The sequence below is a fragment of the Pagrus major genome, chromosome 13, assembly GCF_040436345.1.
Source record: "Pagrus major chromosome 13, Pma_NU_1.0".
Classification (NCBI taxonomy): domain Eukaryota; kingdom Metazoa; phylum Chordata; class Actinopteri; order Spariformes; family Sparidae; genus Pagrus; species Pagrus major.
In genome coordinates, this window is record NC_133227.1 from 26,811,170 (window position 1) to 26,831,169 (window position 20,000).

The window sequence follows — 20,000 nt, forward strand, 5'->3', positions numbered from 1 at the left end:
TGCAGCTTCAGTGAAGTGCTGCAGTAGCAAGACACAGAATATGTGACCTTTTATACAACCGAATGTGTGTTATTTTGTTACACAGCTGCATTTGTCTTATATTCAGACTTACATTGATGAATCATGCACTCATCACATATTTGTTTAGGGGACAAAAATTCCTGTTTCAAACCTGTTTCCCTTTTGTTTAATGATTTGATGAATAAGTGCCACGACCGCACATAAAAAATATTCTTAAAGTGACCATTTATAAAATACAAAATATATAAAAGTGTGAGATTAAGGCCTATGTAGGATTATTCCTATATAGCTATATTTTACTAGCTTCAACACCTGAGGAGTATCAGCTCTGTTCACTCACAATATTACCTCAACGTTATCTTGATCAATTTGCAGCCACTGCTTTAAATGCATACAATCAAATAACCTGCAAGGTGTGTGATTATTATCCACAGGAAAGCAGCATTCAACCTCAACAAACCCAACATGAACTCACTACACAATGTATTCAAGTCAGTGTTGATGTAGTGGTGAGGTAGGTTACGTGGAAAAACAGGTGATTCTTGCGCCATCTGCTGTTTGTGTCTGCACATAGAAGTGAGATTAGTTCATATAAACTGCAGCACAACAGCTGCCAAAATAAACAAGCATTCATTAATGAACAGCAAAATACAAATCCAGTGACAGTCAGCAAGATCAAGTGAAAAGGAAACAGCTTGTGGTGTGTTCATCTGCACACTGCAGCTGACTAGTCTCTGTTAATGAGCTTTGTTCCCTCCACTGTGTAACTTACAGTTCATCTTTGCACTATTGTCCTCTGGTGCTGAACAGCAGAGCAAAGGGACTGGTTCAGGTCTGATCCCTACACCACAGTTAAAGCCAGATCACATCTTTAAGAGCCCTGCAGTTTAAACAGTGTTATTGGGTTCCTCCTGTTCTGTCGGCCTCCACTGTCGCCCCGTTATTTTCAGACTCTCTGAGGTACAAATTGTGAAGATGCTAAAAATGGTGAAAGGTCAAACAACAGTCTGCTCACCAGAGAAAGAGATTTACAGCTGAAAGAGTTTCTTCTTTTGGAGCTTCATGCCTTCACAGAGACAGAGGGTCTTTTCTCACTCCTTGGCCACTGTAAAGACAATGAGAGCAGATGCTTTCATAGTTTTTACACTGATCATCTGTGGGTTTTAAATGCAGATGGTGTCTTGCATTGCAGTTTTAATGTTTTTGCAGCCATCTTTAGGCTCTATAGCCAGGGCTGACAATGGGGGGGTCAATAGGGGAAAGCTTTCTGGGCTCCAGCCTCTAGGGGGGGCCGTTGGAGACCAGCATTAATCATGTTCATCCTAATGTAGGTGATGATAACCACATTTAATTTAGATTCAATGTGCTAATCATTACACTTATACAATATATATTTCATTATTTGTCTTTATATTTAGACATTTATCTATTCTTTTATTTTTATTTTACATTGCAAGAGAGACAGTAAACACATCATGATGTGAAAATAATTTCATGATTCTGCTTTTTCTGATGAAATGACATCAACTCCAACATGAAGTGGATGTTATTTGATTAGCCTTCATCACTCTCCCTGTGTGTTTGTTACCAAGATACCTGAAAAACTGAGTGATTGAAGAAAAGAGTTAGAAGGCAAATTGCTCTAGATATAATATTTAGGCAGTTTGATTTATCAAAGAATAGAGGTTTACTGTTAAAATGATGACAAGTCAGTTATTTATTCATGTTTTCATTTATTTTAAGGGTTTTGAACAATGATTTTCAGACGTTTCCAAAAAAAGTTACCGTGTAAAGACACTTTACAACTCTTCCAAAGATGAGGAGAAAACTCTTTTTCAGAAGGTAAAATTTTATTCATATCTGTTTCCCCAGCATCACTAATTTTACTGAGTAATGTGAATTTGCAATATCATTACAATAACAACATAGTATGCAGCACAGACGGCAGTATGTAAACTACTAAAGAGAAAACAAATGGCACAAATCATGTTCATGAAGATGTGGTACAACTTAAATCACCTTTATCTTTAGAATAAAACATTACTACTATTACTTACAATACATATTTACATACATCACTTTTATTCATTTTGTAGTTTTTGACATAATTGATGACAAAAGTCAACTCTAAGTAGGACAAAAACAGATTTTTCATCAGACATTTTGTTTAACTAATATTTCCCACACACGGTATAAAATGGAAATGTTTTAGTAAATATACAATTTCAACAAACAACATTGTTTAATCCCTATGAAGCAAATAAAAATAGATTTTTCTTTCATGTCACCATTTCATTGAATTGACAAAGAAAGAAAGAAAAAACAATATAAAATCCTAGAAAAATCATCATGGTCCCACCTCCTGTGTTTGATCAGTGCAGTGCAGACACACCTCAACATGTACAGCACCACAGAGGAGTCTCTCTTTAATCTCCTGTCTACTTGAGCTCACACAACTCTGCTGTGTCACCAACACTGTTTGGAAGCCGAAATCCAGGATAGAGAGGCTGAGTGAACGTGGTCTGGACTCTGTGGAGGAGAGTGATGGTTTCAGAGACGCTGTAGTAAGACAGAGTACCTGCACTATGATCCAGGTAAACTCCTATTGTGGAGGACTGAGGGCCTGAGATGGAAGTATCAATATTATTATGTCTGAATCTATAACCTCCACTGTTACATTCTAATGACCAGGATTTGTCATTACATCCAAATCCACATCCAGTAAAGGTCCCTGTTCTGCTAATGTTCTTGTATGCAACTGCTAAACAAACTCTCCCGCTCCACTTCACCTCCCAGTAACAACGTCCAGTCAGACCCTCTCTACTCAGGACCTGCCACCTTTCACCAAATCTGTCTGGGTGAGCTGAATATACCTGGTCTACTGACATTAATGTTGCTTTTCTGTTCCTGTCACTTAATGACAAACGTTTGTATGCTGTGTTTGGATCCAGTGTGATGTCACAAGAATACTTGAGAAGTTCAGTTCTGGTTCTGGGCTCTAAAACATCCACTCCAGTCACTGCCAGTGAGATCTTTGTCCACTCCTCACTCAGGACAGCCTGAAGTTTATCTCTGGCCTCCGACACAGCTGCTGTCACACCCTCAAAAGAGCACAGAGGACGTATAACAATGCTGGGTAAGTCTTTAGGTTCGCTTAGACGTGACAGTGAGAAGTAGTTGTTCAGGAAATGGAGATGATCTTCTGTGTGTGAGAGCTTCTCCAGCTCAGCGTCTTTCCTCCGCAGCTCTGTGATCTCCTGCTGCAGCTCCTCCTCAAGATCTTTAGCTCGACTCACTTCAGTTTTCTGCTGTGATCTGATCTGCTGCTTCACTTCAGAGCTTCTCTTCTCAATGAGACGGATCAACTGGGTGAATGTCTTCTCGCTGTCCTCCACAGCTTTGTCAGCAGAAAGATTGATAGCCTCCACCCTCCGCTGAAGCACCTTGACGTCTTTCTCTCTGTCCTGGATTCTCTGTTGGATTGTTTGCTGACTCGCCCCGAGCTCCGTCTGCCTCTCAGCCCTTTCTGCTGCAGCAGAGACTGTGTCATGGCCTTTATGATCATCCATGGAGCAGAGATAACAGATACACTGCTGATCAGTGCGGCAGAAAATCTTCATCACCTCGTCATGGCGAGAGCAGATGTTCTCCTGAAGCTTTGAGGTGGCTTCAACCAGCTTGTGTTTCTTTAATGGAGCCACACTGTAGTGAGGCTGGAGGTGTTGCTCACAGTATGAGAGCATACACACCAGACAGGACTTGAAGGCTTTCAGCTTCTTCCCAGTGCAGTAATCACAGGCCACATCTCCAGGTCCAGCATAGGAATGATCAGGTGAAGCAGCTTGAAGTTGTACTTTCTTCACTTCCTCCACCAACTCTGCAAACATGGTGTTTTTCACCAGGACAGGCCTCGGTGTGAAGCTCTGCCTGCACTGAGGGCAGCTGTGTGCTTCCTTGTCTTTCTCCGTGTCCCAGCAGTCTTTAATACAGCTCATGCAGTAGTTGTGCCCACAGGGAATAGTCACCGGATCCTTCAGAAGATCCAGGCAGATTGAACAGCTCAGTTTCTCTCGATCCAGTTGAAGCACATGCTGCGCCATTTCTCCTCCAGACGACAGTGAATGTCAGTGAGTTCGACTTTGTTAACAGATAAAAGCTGAGCTCATTTCCTTGATGTTTAGTCACTTATCTGTAGTGTATGAGCCTATCAGCTGTTGTACTTCATCACATGGTGTTCAGATCCATCTTTACACTGGTAGATTTATGAAATGGGAGGGAGCAATAAATGTCTGAGCTGAATGGACTTTGAGAGTTTCTCAGAGCAGGGAGAGCTGAGCCTGGACAATAAAACAATAATAAATAAAGTTGGATTGGGGTTATAAAGTTGTGCTCCTCTCCAAGAAGAGAACCGATGTGAGGGTTGCAGCGTGACTCTAGCACTAAGTCATAGTTCATCTCTCAGAGAGAAATTAAAGTTTTGGTTTTCAACTACAAACGTAATTTTGAAAATCCATGTAAAGCTTCATCTTTCTGGGACAAATTGACAGGTTGGATTGGGCCTCTACCGGAGCCAGAGCTGCTTCCAGATTGGGCTATTAACTAAATGCCAAGAAGCAAGAAAGATTATGGTAATAACTATTCAGTTATCTAAATGCTGTTGTTGCTTTGCATTTACACAGGTTGAGGCTTTGAGGAAACTTGTCAAAGAATGTGGTTCTGACTCAAAAGGCTCCTAAATGGGTCTCCTTGTTTTGAGGGAAGGATGTATTTCCATTTCAAGCTGGCTGGGCAGTGATCATGTTAAACTGACCTTGTGAACTTGGACATGATGCAGATACTTTGCTGTCAATCCACATTTTCCCAAACATTTTCACCTCTGATTTTGCAGTGGAGTTAGTAACTCATACCAAGCTATGGCAGCCAGAGAGACTGACTCAGTAAATGTGAAGGAAGAGTGGCTGCAGCTTCTCATCCAGAACTTTTCATCTGCCCAGAAGAAGAATTTGCCACAATTACAGACGACACTAGAATCGCTGACTCGTGGTTGTACGCCTCCTCCACCTGTCAAGTTACACTTTACATCCGTGTCTGTCCATAGGGAGTGAAGATTTTGAAGAAATGTTATAAAGGTGTTAAGTGTAGTGGTTGCTGAAATGTAAGTTATCACTATGTAGACGTGTGTGAATACAGTGAATAACTTCCAGTGAGAAACATGTTGTCTTCACTTAGAGACTATTTACGTATAAAATGATGCACAAGACTCCTTTTTTTCTTTTTGATGTAATGCTGCAGCTGAAAAACAACAGCATCTTGTCTTTTAATATTTCACTACACTTCCACATGTTCGCCAAACATCACAAATTGAAATTTAAAACTGTAGAAGCATCAGTGAGCAGATTTTTAGCTTGAAGAGCTTTCTAAGCTGAGTATCCTGGAAATTGTTTGTAGTCTTATATTTAGAATTACACTGATGAATCATGCACTCATCACATATTTATTTAGGGGACAAAACTTCCTGTTTCAAGCCTGTTTCCCTTTTGTTTAATGATTTGATGAATAAGTGCCACGACCGCACATAAAAAATATTATAAAAGATATTTTAAGATGTATCAATTAATGCTGCAATAAAATGAAATTTGCAAACATCTTTATTATTTTAAATCACTGGTTGTTTTGATCCTAAACTTGGCAGGAGAGAGACTCTGGAAGCAACTTTTGGAAATCGCTAAAAGCATTTTTAATTCCTTAAAGTGAGCATTTTTAAAATACAAATAATATAACAGTGTGAGATTAAGGCCTATGCAGGATTATTCCTATATAGCTATATTTTACTAGCTTCAACACCTGAGGAGTATCAGCTCTGTTCACCCACAATATTACCTCAAAGTCATCCTGATCAATTTGCAGCCACTGCTTTAAATGCATACAATCAAATAATCTGCAAGGTGTGTGATTATTATCTACAGGAAAGCAGCATTCAACCTCAACAAACCCAACATGAACTCACTACACAATGTATTCAAGTCAGTGTTGATGTAGTGGTGAGGTAGGTTACGTGAAAAAACAGGTGATTCTTGCGCCATCTGCTGTTTGTGTCTGCACATAGAAGTGAGATTAGTTCATATAAACTGCAGCACAACAGCTGCCAAAATAAACAAGCATTCATTAATGAACAGCAAAATACAAATCCAGTGACAGTCAGCAAGATCAAGTGAAAAGGAAACAGCTTGTGGTGTGTTCATCTGCACACTGCAGCAGACTAGTCTCTGTTAATGAGCTTTGTTCCCTCCACTGTGTAACTTACAGTTCATCTTTGCACTATTGTCCTCTGGTGCTGAACAGCAGAGCAAAGGGACTGGTTCAGGTCTGATCCCTACACCACAGTTAAAGCCAGATCACATCTTTAAGAGTCCTGCAGTTTAAACAGTGTTATTGGGTTCCTCCTGTTCTGTCGGCCTCCACTGTCGCCCCGTTATTTTCAGACTCTCTGAGGTACAAATTGTGAAGATGCTGAAAATGGTGAAAGGTCAAACAACAGTCTGCTCACCAGAGAAAGAGATTAACAGCTGAAAAAGTTTCTTCTTTTGGAGCTTCATGCCTTCACAGAGACAGAGGGTCTTTTCTCACTCCTTGGCCACTGTAAAGACAATGAGAGCAGATGCTTTCATAGTTTTTACACTGATCATCTGTGGGTTTTAAATGCAGATGGTGTCTTGCATTGCAGTTTTAATGTTTTTGCAGCCATCTTGAGGCTCTATAGCCAGGGCTGACAATGAGGGGGTCAATAGGGGAAAGCTTTCTGGGCTCCAGCCTCTAGGGGGGGCCGTTGGAGACCAGCATTAATCATGTTCATCCTAATGTAGGTGACAATAACCACATTGAATTTAGATTCAATGTGCTAATCATTACACTTATACAATATATATTTCAATATTTGTCTTTATATTTAGACATTTATCTGTTCTTTTATTTTTCTTATTCATTGCAAGAGAGACAGTAAACACATCATGATGTGAAAATAATTTCATGATTCTGCTTTTTCTGATGAAATGACCCATCAACTCCAACATGAAGTGGATGTTATTTGATTAGCCTTCATCACCCTCCCTGTGTGTTTGTTACCAAAATACCTGAAAAACTGAGTGATTGAAGAAAAGAGTAGAAGGCAAATTACTCTAGATATAATATTTAGGCAGTTTGATTCATCAAAGAATAGAGGTTTACTGTTAAAATGATGACAAGTCAGTTATTCATTCATGTTTTCATTTATTTTCAGGGTTTTGAACAATGATTTTCAGACGTTTCCTAAAAAAGTTACCGTGTAAAGACACTTTACAACTCTTCCAAAGATGAGGAGAAAACTCTTTTTCAGAAGGTAAAATTTGATTCATATCTGTTTCCCCAGCATCACTAATTTTACTGAGTGATGTGAATTTGCAATATCATTACAATAACAACATAGTATGCAGCACAGACGGCAGTATGTAAACTACTAAAGAGAAAACAAATTGCACAAATCATGTTCATGAAGATGTGGTACAACTTAAATCACCTTTATCTTTAGAATAAAACATTACTACTATTACTTACAATACATATTTACATACATCACTTTTATTCATTTTGTAGTTTTTGACATAATTGATGACAAAAGTCAACTCTAAGTAGGACAACAACAGATTTTTCATCAGACATTTTGTTTAACTAATATTTTCCACACACGGTATAAAATGGAAATGTTTTAGTAAATATCCAATTTCAACAAACAACATAGTTTAATCCCTATGTAGCAAATAAAGAGATTTTTTTCATGTCACCATTTCATTGAATTGACAAACAAACAAAGAAAAAACAATATAAAATCCAAGAAAAATCATCATCGTCCCACCTCCTATGTTTGATCAGTGCAGACACACCTCAACATGTACAGCACCACAGATGAGTCTCTCTTTAATCTCCTGTCTACTTGAGCTCACACAACTCTGCTGTGTCACCAGCAAAGTTTGGAAGCCAAAATCCAGGATAGAGAGGCTGAGTGAACGTGGTCTGGACTCTGTGGAGGAGAGTGATGGTTTCAGAGACGCTGTAGTAAGACAGAGTACCTGCACTATGATCCAGGTAAACTCCTATTGTGGAGGACCGAGGGCCTGAGATGGAAGTATCAATATTATTATGTCTGAATGTATAACCTCCACTGTTACATATTAATGACCAGGATTTGTCGTTATATCCAAATCCACATTCAGTACGGGTCCCTGTTCTGCTAATGTTCTTGTATGAAACTGCTAGAATAACTCTCCCGCTCCACTTCACCTCCCAGTAACAATGTCCAGTCAGACCCTCTCTACTCAGGACCTGCCACATTTCACCAAATCTGTGTGGGTGAGCTGAATATACCTGGTCTACTGACATTAATGTTGCTTTTCTGTTCCTGTCACTTAATGACAAACGTGTGTTTGCTGTGTTTGGATCCAGTGTGATTTCACAAGAATACTTGAGGAGTTCAGTTCTGGTTCTGGGCTCTGCTTGAGGCAGTAAAACATCCACTTCAGTCACTGCCAGTGAGATCTTTGTCCACTCCTCACTCAGGACAGCCTGAAGTTTATCTCTGGCCTCCGACACAGCTGCTGTCACACCCTCAAAAGAGCACAGAGGACGTATATCAACGCTGGATAAGTCTTTAGGTTCGCTCAGACGTGACAGTGAGAAGTAGTTGTTCAGGAAATGGAGATGATCTTCAGTGTGTGAGAGCTTCTCCAGCTCAGTGTCTTTCCTCCGCAGCTCAGTGATCTCCTGCTGCAGCTCCTCCTCAAGATCTTTAGCTCGACTCACTTCAGTTTTCTGCTGTGATCTGATCTGCTGCTTCACTTCAGAGCTTCTCTTCTCAATGAGACGGATCAAGTCGGTGAATGTCTTCTCACTGTCCTCCACAGCTTTGTCAGCAGAAAGATTTATAGCCTCCACCCTCCGCTGAAGCACCTTGACGTCTTTCTCTCTGTCCTGGATTCTCTGTTGGATTGTTTGCTGACTCGCCCCGAGCTCCGTCTGCCTCTCAGCCCTTTCTGCTGCAGCAGAGACTGTGTCATGGCCTTTATGATCATCCATGGAGCAGAGATAACAGATACACTGCTGATCAGTGCGGCAGAAAATCTTCATCACCTCGTCATGGCGAGAGCAGATGTTCTCCTGAAGCTTTAAGGTGGCTTCAACCAGCTTGTGTTTCTTTAATGGAGCCAGACTGTAGTGAGGCTGGAGGTGTTGCTCACAGTATGAGAGCATACACACCAGACAGGACTTGAAGGCTTTCAGCTTCTTCCCAGTGCAGTAATCACAGGCCACGTCTCCAGGTCCAGCATAGGAATGATCAGGTGAAGCAGCTTGAAGTTGTACTTTCTTCACTTCCTCCACTAACTCTGCTAACATGGTGTTTTTCACCAGGACAGGCCTCGGTGTGAAGCTCTGCCTGCACTGAGGGCAGCTGTGTGCTTCCTTGTCTTTCTCCGTGTCCCAGCAGTCTTTAATACAGCTCATGCAGTAGCTGTGCCCACAGGGAATAGTCACCGGATCCTTCAGAAGATCCAGACAGATTGAACAGCTCAGTTTCTCTCGATCCAGCTGAAGCACATGCTGCGCCATTTCTCCTCCAGACGACAGTGAATGTCAGTAAGTTTCACTTTCTGTCACCAGATAAAAGTTGAGCTCATTTCCTTGATGTTTAGTCACTGGTCTGTAGTGTATGAGCCTATCAGTTGTTGTATTTCATCACATGGTGTTTAGACCCATGTTTTCACTGGCAGATCTATGAAAGGGGAGGAACTACCAACGTCAGAGCTGAATGTGCTGTGAGAGTTTCTCAGAGCAGGAGGAGCCGAGCCTGGCCAGTCAGTAACGTCTGGGTGGGGTTAAAAAGTTGTGTTTAATCCAGGAAGAGGAGGGTTGTGAGAGTTGCATTGTGTATCAGCACTCAGAAATAGTGCACCTCTCAGATAATTATATAATTAACCCGTGTTCCCAGAGGAACCTGATTTACAGGCTACAAGATTCCTTTTTCTTTCTGTCTTCTTACAACAGGGTTGTGTAACAAAATACTTGCTGAATTCCCTTTATGCTCCTCACTAAAAAAAACAAATCTGTAAATGGATGAATAAAAAATAAGGCACAACAACAAACAATTTCTTGTAGTTGAGAGCAGAGGATGAGTTCAGGAGTCTCCCAGCCTGAGGAAAGAAGCTGCTCTGTAGTCTGGTGGTGAAGCAGACTAATAACACCTGTACTTCTAAATGTTTGTTGTGAAAAGATGAAACATTTTTTGGTCCATATTCTGCTCTAACTGGGTTCATTGTCCTGACCGGTCAGATTCTGTGGTGGATATTTTGTGCTTGGTGTTTGTTTCTTCCTCTGTTGTGCTTGCAGAGGTGCATTGAGAGGCTGGGCGGAGCTTCCCACTCACCGGAGCTGCTGACACACGCTCACCTGCAGCAGGTTGGCAGTTAGTCTTGCTGATAAAGCCCTGCTCTCCACGCTACCTGCTTCCAGGTGATTTCATCAGTTCGATGTGGTACATGGCTCCTGTTAGACCGTCGTTTTGTATGACTTGTAGTTTTTTCGTGTTCACTCTACACACAGTGTTCACCTGCACCTGCACCTCTGCAGCCAGCAGCCTCACCCTGTGCTCACCAGAGTCTCAACTCACCACGCTACCTCACCTCCACCTGTACGGTTTTCATCAGATATGACGACGACAGCAAAATCTGGCCTAAACAAGTCAGTTTCCTCAGACAGAACAATGGTTCTTCTAACATGTTCTTGTCACGTTGTAGAAAGTCTTTCACAAACAATTAGTGTGTGTCTTTTGTGTTATTCATCAAAACCACTAATTGTATTATTTGGATATAAACATAGATACCAAGCAAAGTTAAATTTGTCCCAGTAAAACTAAAAATGCAATCTGTTATATGAATGTGTCTCTGAATGCACTGACTTTGCTTGATCTGGCACTTAATTACACAAAAGTATTATTATTTGATGTCATATTTGTGTGAACGTTTGAAGGAAAAATACAGTTACTCAAACGTTATTTCTGCCTAAATATGACTTGATCTCATTCTTGAGCTTCATAATATAAAGATCTGAGCTCAGGAGACAGCTTGAAATCCTTTTAAAGGACCATTACAACAGAAAATGTGCCTTTTCACCTGCCAAAAATTGATTGAAGGCCAAATACAGTTACTAAAAGGTCATTTTCAGAAAAAAAGATTCAAGTTGAGAGCAGAGGATGAGTTCAGGAGTCTCCCAGCCTGAGGACAGAAGCTGCTCTGTAGTCTGGTGGTGAAGCAGACTAGTAACACCTGTACTTCTAAATGTTTGTTGTGAAAAGATGAAACATTTTTTGGTCCATATTCTGCTCTAACTGGGTTTATGTACTGAAGCACCGTGTCTATCATGGCCTTTACGATCACCCATGGAGCAGTGATAACAGATACAGTGCTAAGAAGGGATAAGGGACCGAGGGATGATTATGAAAAGTGGATAACCTAAAACAAACTCACTAACATGATTCATTTATTGATATTCTGGTCGTCTTTAGCTGTAAGTTAAATCAGTGCTGACACAAGGCACAGGAATATGATGGTTTAACTTATTTCTGCTTTTTTTTCCGTTCAGCATTCAATCAACACACGGTCTGTTGTCTGTAGACGATGATTTCCAAAAATATTACCTCACATTTTGAGTGTTTCTGAGAAGACGTGAAGCCCAGTTATTCCTAAAGTGTGATTGGTCGAAGCCTGTAAAGCTTTGTATTATTCCCATTTTACTCCTGCATGATTGTTGTGGAATGTTAAAAAAACAAAAAGTTGTGTAATAAATCTGAAAGTAACACATTCTCCTGAAATATTGTGTTGGAGTGTTTTCCTGTATGAAAGAGCCAACATGTCACAAACTTAAAATCATCTCAGAATTGTGCTGTTTCTGGTGAAATGACCCATCAGCTCCATGATAACATGGAGGTTATCTGACTGCCTTTATTGATCTCCCTGTGTGTGTTTCTGTTCCCACAATATCTTGAAAAACTGATTGATTTAAATGAAATTTAGCAGGAAAACAAGTGATTATGGTGATATTCTGACAGTTAAAGGAAGAACACACAGTCATCTATTCATTTATGTGTTTATTTATTGATTTGAAGGTTTTGAACAAAGACTTTTCATGAATGCTTCTTAAAATTGTTACTACATATTGACATGATATCAGTCTTAACAAGACGATCAACAAACTATTTTCAGAGGGTTAATTTTGAAACTATACAAGCTGATATTTTACTGATGTTTTTCATGCAGGTTTTGGTTACATAAAAAATAGAAATGTGATTTTGAAACATTAAAACAGAGGCACACTATGAAGGACAGACAGAAGTATGTGCAAAACTAAAAGTAAAGATGAAATTACACAAAATATGTTCTTGAAGATTTGGTACAAATAAAATTACATAAAAATCTTAAAACTCAAAAAAAACCTCAACAATCCAAACAGATTCACACATTTTACACACCACATGTTTCTGACAAAAACTGATTCATCATTTCACATCTTGCATATGTAATATTTCCCAAATGTTCAGTAAATGTAGCTCACAAGTCAAATTTCAACAAACACGATGGTCTAATCACTCTGTAGGAAACAATCACAGTTTCTCTAAACTGAGAAGAAAAAAACAAAACAATATAAAATCCAAGAAAAATCATCATCGTCCCACCTCCTATGTTTGATCAGTGCAGTGCAGACACACCTCAACATGTACAGCACCACAGAGGAGTCTCTCTTTAATCTCCTGTCTACTTGAGCTCACACAACTCTGCTGTGTCACCAACACTGTTTGGAAGCCAAAATCCAGGATAGAGAGGCTGAGTGAACGTGGTCTGGACTCTGTGGAGGAGAGTGATGGTTTCAGAGACACTGTAGTAAGACAGAGTACCTGCACTATGATCCAGGTAAACTCCTATTGTGGAGGACTGAGGACCTGAGATGGAAGTATCAATATCATTATGACTGAATTGATAACCTCCACTGTCACATCTTAATGACCAGGATTTGTCATTAAATCCAAATCCACATTCATTCACGGTCCCTGTTCTGCTAATGTTCTTGTATGAAACTGCTATAAAAATTGTCCCGCTCCACTTCACCTCCCAGTAACAACGTCCAGTCAGACCCTCTCTACTCAGGACCTGCCACCATTCAACAAATCTGTCTGGGTGAGCTGAATATACCTGGTCTACTGACAATGTTGCTTTTCTGTTCCTGTCACTTAATGACAAACGTGTGTTTGCTGTGTTTGGATCCAGTGTGATTTCACAAGAATACTTGAGAAGTTCAGTTCTGGTTCTGGGCTCTGCTTGAGGCAGTAAAACATCCACTTCAGTCACTGCCAGTGAGATCTTTGTCCACTCCTCACTCAGGACAGCCTGAAGTTTATCTCTGGCCTCCGACACAGCTGCTGTCACACCCTCAAAAGAGCACAGAGGACGTATAACAATGCTGGGTAAGTCTTTAGGTTCGCTCAGACGTGACAGTGAGAAGTAGTTGTTCAGGAAATGGAGATGATCTTCAGTGTGTGAGAGCTTCTCCAGCTCAGTGTCTTTCCTCCGCAGCTCAGTGATCTCCTGCTGCAGCTCCTCCTCAAGATCTTTAGCTCGACTCACTTCAGTTTTCTGCTGTAATCTGATCTGCTGCTTCACTTCAGAGCTTCTCTTCTCAATGAGACGGATCAACTCGGTGAAAGTCTTCTCGCTGTCCTCCACAGCTTTGTCAGCAGAAAGATTGATAGCCTCCACCCTCCGCTGAAGCACCTTGACGTCTTTCTCTCTGTCCTGGATTCTCTGTTGGATTGTTTGCTGACTCGCCCCGAGCTCCGTCTGCCTCTCAGCCCTTTCTGCTGCAGCAGAGACTGTGTCATGGCCTTTATGATCATCCATGGAGCAGAGATAACAGATACACTGCTGATCAGTGCGGCAGAAAATCTTCATCACCTCGTCATGGCGAGAGCAGATGTTCTCCTGAAGCTTTAAGGTGGCTTCAACCAGCTTGTGTTTCTTTAATGGAGCCACACTGTAGTGAGGCTGGAGGTGTTGCTCACAGTAAGAGGCCATACACACCAGACAGGACTTGAAGGCTTTCAGCTTCTTCCCAGTGCAGTAATCACAGGCCACGTCTCCAGGTCCAGCATAGGAATGATCAGGTGAAGCAGCTTGAAGTTGTACTTTCTTCACTTCCTCCACTAACTCTGCTAACATGGTGTTTTTCACCAGGACAGGCCTCGGTGTGAAGCTCTGCCTGCACTGAGGGCAGCTGTGTGCTTCCTTGTCATTCTCCGTGTCCCAGAAGTCTTTAATACAGCTCATGCAGTAGCTGTGCCCACAGGGAATAGTCACCGGATCCTTCAGAAGATCCAGACAGATTGAACAGCTCCGTTTCTCTCGATCCAGCTGAAGCACATGCTGCGCCATTTCTCCTCCAGACGACAGTGAATGTCAGTGAGTTCGACTTTGTTAACAGATAAAAGCTGAGCTCATTTCCTTGATGTTTAGTCACTTATCTGTAGTGTATGAGCCTATCAGCTGTTGTACTTCATCACATGGTGTTCAGATCCATCTTTACACTGGTAGATTTATGAAATGGGAGGGAGCAATATATGTCTGAGCTGAATGGACTTTGAGAGTTTCTCAGAGCAGGGAGAGCCGAGCCTGGACAATAAAACAATAATAAATAAAGTTGGATTGGGGTTATAAAGTTGTGCTCCTCTCCAAGAAGAGAACCGATGTGAGGGTTGCAGCGTGACTCTCGCACTAAGTCACAGTTCATCTCTCAAAGAGAAATTAAAGGTTTGGTTTTCAACTACAAACATAATTCTGAAAATCCATGTAAAGTTCATCTTTCTGGGACAAATTGACAGGTTGGATTGGGTCTCTACCAGAGCCAGCAAGAGCTGCTTCCAGATTGGCCTATTAACTAAATGCCAAGAAGCAAGAAAGATTATGGTAATAACTATTCAGTTATCTAATTGCTGTTGTTGCTTTGCATTTACACAGGTTGAGGCTTTGAGGAAACTTGTCAAAGAATGTGGTTCTGACTCAAAAGGCTCCTAAATGGGTCTCCTGATACACCTGAGGAGTATCAGCTCTGTTCACCCACAATATTACCTCAAAGTCATCCTGATCAATTTGCAGCCACTGCTTTAAATGCATACAATCAAATAACCTGCAAGGTGTGTGATTATTATCTACAGGAAAGCAGCATTCAACCTCAACAAACCCAACATGAACTCACTACACAATGTATTCAAGTCAGTGTTGATGTAGTGGTGAGGTAGGTTACGTGGAAAAACAGGTGATTCTTGCGCCATCTGCTGTTTGTGTCTGCACATAGAAGTGAGATTAGTTCATATAAACTGCAGCACAACAGCTGCCAAAATAAACAAGCATTCATTAATGAACAGCAAAATACAAATCCAGTGACAGTCAGCAAGATCAAGTGAAAAGGAAACAGCTTGTGGTGTGTTCATCTGCACACTGCAGCAGACTAGTCTCTGTTAATGAGCTTTGTTCCCTCCACTGTGCAACTTACAGTTCATCTTTGCACTATTGTCCTCTGGTGCTGAACAGCAGAGCAAAGGGACTGGTTCAGGTCTGATCCCTACACCACAGTTAAAGCCAGATCACATCTTTAAGAGTCCTGCAGTTTAAACAGTGTTATTGGGTTCCTCCTGTTCTGTCGGCCTCCACTGTCGCCCCGTTATTTTCAGACTCTCTGAGGTACAAATTGTGAAGATGCTAAAAATGGTGAAAGGTCAAACAACAGTCTGCTCACCAGAGAAAGAGATTAACAGCTGAAAGAGTTTCTTCTTTTGGAGCTTCATGCCTTCACAGAGACAGAGGGTCTTTTCTCACTCCTTGGCCACTGTAAAGACAATGAGAGCAGATGCTTTCATAGTTTTTACACTGATCATATGTGGGTTTTAAATGCAGATGGTGTCTTGCATTGCAGTTTTAATTTTTCTTGCCGCCATCTTTAGGCTCTATAGCCAGGGCTGACAATGAGGGGGTCAATAGGGGAAAGCTTTCTGGGCTCCAGCCTCTAGGGGGGGCCGTTGGAGACCAGCTTTAATCATGTTCATCCTAATGTAGGCGATGATAACCACATTTAATTTAGATTCAATGTGCTAATCATTACACTTATACAATATATATTTCATTATTTGTCTTTATATTTAGACATTTATCTATTCTTTTATTTTTATTTTACATTGCAAGAGAGACAGTAAACACATCATGATGTGAAAATAATTTCATGATTCTGCTTTTTCTGATAAAATGACCCATCAACTCCAACATGAAGTGGATGTTATTTGATTAGCCTTCATCACCCTCCCTGTGTGTTTGTTACCAAAATACCTGAAAAACTGACTGATTGAAGAAAAGAGTTAGAAGGCAAATTGCTCTAGATATAATATTTAGGCAGTTTGATTCATCAAAGAATAGAGGTTTACTGTTAAAATGATGACAAGTCAGTTATTTATTCATGTTTTCATTTATTTTCAGGGTTTTGAACAATGATTTTCAGACGTTTCCAAAAAAAGTTACTGTGTAAAGACACTTTACAACTCTTCCAAAGATGAGGAGAAAACTCTTTTTCAGAAGGTAAAATTTAATTCATATCTGTTTCCCCAGCATCACTAATTTTACTGATTAATGTGAATTTGCAATATCATTACAATAACAACATAGTATGCAGCACAGACGGCAGTATGTAAACTACTAAAGAGAAAACAAATGGCACAAATCATGTTCATGAAGATGTGGTACAACTTAAATCACCTTTATCTTTAGAATAAAACATTACTACTATTACTTACAATACATATTTACATACATCACTTTTATTCATTTTGTAGTTTTTGACATAATTGTTAAAAAAAAGTCAACTCTAAGTAGGACAACAACAGATTTCATCAGACATTTTGCATAAGTAATATTTTCCACACACGGTATAAAATGGAAATGTTTTAGTAAATATCCAATTTCAACAAACAACACAGTTTAATCCCTATGTAGCAAATAAAGAGATTTTTTTTCATGTCACCATTTCATTGAATTGACAAACAAACAAACAAAAATGAAAAATCATCATGGTCCCACCTCCTATGTTTGATCAGTGCAGTGCAGACACACCTCAACATGTACAGCACCACAGATGAGTCTCTCTTTAATCTCCTGTCTACTTGAGCTCACACAACTCTGCTGTGTCACCATCATTGTATGGAAGCCAAAATCCAGGATAGAGAGGCTGAGTGAACGTGGTCTGGACTCTGTGGAGGAGAGTGATGGTTTCAGAGACGCTGTAGTAAGACAGAGTACCTGCACTATGATCCAGGTAAACTCCTATTGTGGAGGACTGAGGGCCTGAGATGGAAGTATCAATATCATTATGTCTGAATTTATAACCTCCACTGTTACATCCTAATGACCAGGATTTGTCATTCAATCCAAATACACATTCATTCATAGTCCCTGTTCTGCTAATGTTCTTGTATGTAACTGCTATATCAACGTACCCGCTCCACTTCACCTCCCAGTAACAACGTCCAGTCAGACCCTCTCTACTCAGGACCTGCCACCATTCACCAAATCTGTCTGGGTGAGCTGAATATACCTGGTCTACTGACATTAATGTTGCTTTTCTGTTCCTGTCACTTAATAACAAACGTGTGTTTGCTGTGTTTGGATCCAGTGTGATCTCGCAAGAATACTTGAGAAGTTCAGTTCTGGTTCTGGGCTCTGCTTGAGGCAGTAAAACATCCACTTCAGTCACTGCCAGTGAGATCTTTGTCCACTCCTCACTCAGGACAGCCTGAAGTTTATCTCTGGCCTCCGACACAGCTGCTGTCACACCCTCAAAAGAGCACAGAGGACGTATAACAATGCTGGGTAAGTCTTTAGGTTCGCTCAGACGTGACAGTGAGAAGTAGTTGTTCAGGAAATGGAGATGATCTTCAGTGTGTGAGAGCTTCTCCAGCTCAGTGTCTTTCCTCCGCAGCTCAGTGATCTCCTGCCGCAGCTCCTCCTCAAGATCTTTAGCTCGACTCACTTCAGTTTTCTGCTGTGATCTGATCTGCTGCTTCACTTCAGAGCTTCTCTTCTCAATGAGACGGATCAACTGGGTGAATGTCTTCTCACTGTCCTCCACAGCTTTGTCAGCAGAAAGATTGATCACCTCCACCCTCCGCTGAAGCACCTTGACGTCTTTCTCTCTGTCCTGGATTCTCTGTTGGATTGTTTGCTGACTCGCCCCGAGCTCCGTCTGCCTCTCAGCCCTTTCTGCTGCAGCAGAGACTGTGTCATGGCCTTTATGATCATCCATGGAGCAGAGAATACAGATACACTGCTGATCAGTGCGGCAGAAAATCTTCATCACCTCGTCATGGCGAGAGCAGATGTTCTCCTGAAGCTTTAAGGTGGCTTCAACCAGCTTGTGTTTCTTTAATGGAGCCACACTGTAGTGAGGCTGGAGGTGTTGCTCACAGTAAGAGGCCATACACACCAGACAGGACTTGAAGGCTTTCAGCTTCTTCCCAGTGCAGTAATCACAGGCCACGTCTCCAGGTCCAGCATAGGAATGATCAGGTGAAGCAGCTTGAAGTTGTACTTTCTTCACTTCCTCCACTAACTCTGCTAACATGGTGTTTTTCACCAGGACAGGCCTCGGTGTGAAGCTCTGCCTGCACTGAGGGCAGCTGTGTGCTTCCTTGTCATTCTCCGTGTCCCAGCAGTCTTTAATACAGCTCATGCAGTAGCTGTGCCCACAGGGAATAGTCACCGGATCCTTCAGAAGATCCAGACAGATTGAACAGCTCCGTTTCTCTCGATCCAGCTGAAGCACTTGCTGCGCCATTTCTCCTCCAGACGACAGTGAATGTCAGTGAGTTCGACTTTGTTAACAGATAAAAGCTGAGCTCATTTCCTTGATGTTTAGTCACTGGTCTGTAGTGTATGAGCCTATCAGCTGTTGTATTTCATCACATGGTGTTTAGACCCATGTTTTCACTGGCAGATCTATGAAAGGGGAGGAACTACCAACATCAGAGCTGAATGTGCTGTGAGAGTTTCTCAGAGCAGGAGGAGCCGAGCCTGGCCAGTCAGTAACGTCTGGGTGGGGTTAAAAAGTTGTGCTTGATCCAGGAAGAGGAGGGTTGTGAGAGTTGCATTGTGTATCAGCGCTCAGAAATAGTGCACCTCTCAGATAATTATATAATTAACCCGCGTTCCCAGAGGAACCTGATTTACAGGGTACAAGGTTCCTTTTTCTTTCTGTCATCTCACAACAGGGTTGTTTGACAAAATACTTGCTGAATTCCCTTTATGCTCCTCACTAAAAAAAAAAACAAATCTGTAAATGGATGAATAAAAAATAAGACACAACAACAAACAATTTCTTGTAGTTGAGAGCAGAGGATGAGTTCAGGAGTCTCCCAGCCTGAGGAAAGAAGCTGCTCTGTAGTCTGGTGGTGAAGCAGACTAGTAACACCTGTACTTCTACATGTTTGTTGTGAAAAGATGAAACATTTCTTGGTCCATATTCTGCTCTAACTGGGTTCATTGTCCTGACCGGTCAGATTCTGTGGTGGATATTTTGTGCTTGGCGTTTGTTTCTTCCTCTGTTGTGCTTGCAGAGGTGCATTGAGAGGCTGGGCGGAGCTTCCCACTCACCGGAGCTGCTGACACACGCTCACCTGCAGCAGGTTGGCAGTTAGTCTTGCTGATAAAGCCCTGCTCTCCACGCTACCTGCTTCCAGGTGATTTCATCAGTTCGATGTGGTACATGGCTCCTGTTAGATCGTCGTTTTGTATGACTTGTAGTTTTTTCGTGTTCACTCTACACACAGTGTTCACCTGCACCTGCACCTCTGCAGCCAGCAGCCTCACCCT

General features: G+C 41.4%; 4 protein-coding genes across 4 annotated transcripts; all 4 read right to left on the reverse strand.

Annotated features, from left to right (window-relative positions):
- Window positions 1–1,720: 1,720 nt before the first annotated feature.
- Window positions 1,721–4,121, reverse strand: LOC141007030 (tripartite motif-containing protein 16-like). Its single transcript, XM_073479351.1, has one exon. It carries the CDS (start codon window positions 4,119–4,121, stop codon window positions 2,460–2,462), a length of 1,662 nt encoding a protein of 553 aa, XP_073335452.1. The 3' UTR covers window positions 1,721–2,459.
- Window positions 4,122–7,607: 3,486 nt separating this feature from the next.
- Window positions 7,608–9,674, reverse strand: LOC141007415 (E3 ubiquitin/ISG15 ligase TRIM25-like). Its single transcript, XM_073479776.1, has one exon. It carries the CDS (start codon window positions 9,655–9,657, stop codon window positions 7,984–7,986), a length of 1,674 nt encoding a protein of 557 aa, XP_073335877.1. The 5' UTR covers window positions 9,658–9,674; the 3' UTR covers window positions 7,608–7,983.
- A 2,503-nt stretch (window positions 9,675–12,177) lies between these two features.
- Window positions 12,178–14,525, reverse strand: LOC141007663 (tripartite motif-containing protein 16-like). The gene has a single exon (XM_073480044.1). The coding sequence runs from the start codon at window positions 14,523–14,525 to the stop codon at window positions 12,855–12,857; it is 1,671 nt and encodes a 556-aa protein (XP_073336145.1). The 3' UTR covers window positions 12,178–12,854.
- Window positions 14,526–17,182: 2,657 nt separating this feature from the next.
- LOC141007671 (tripartite motif-containing protein 16-like) lies at window positions 17,183–18,966 on the reverse strand. Its single transcript, XM_073480057.1, has one exon. It carries the CDS (start codon window positions 18,964–18,966, stop codon window positions 17,293–17,295), a length of 1,674 nt encoding a protein of 557 aa, XP_073336158.1. The 3' UTR covers window positions 17,183–17,292.
- Window positions 18,967–20,000: the final 1,034 nt, after the last annotated feature.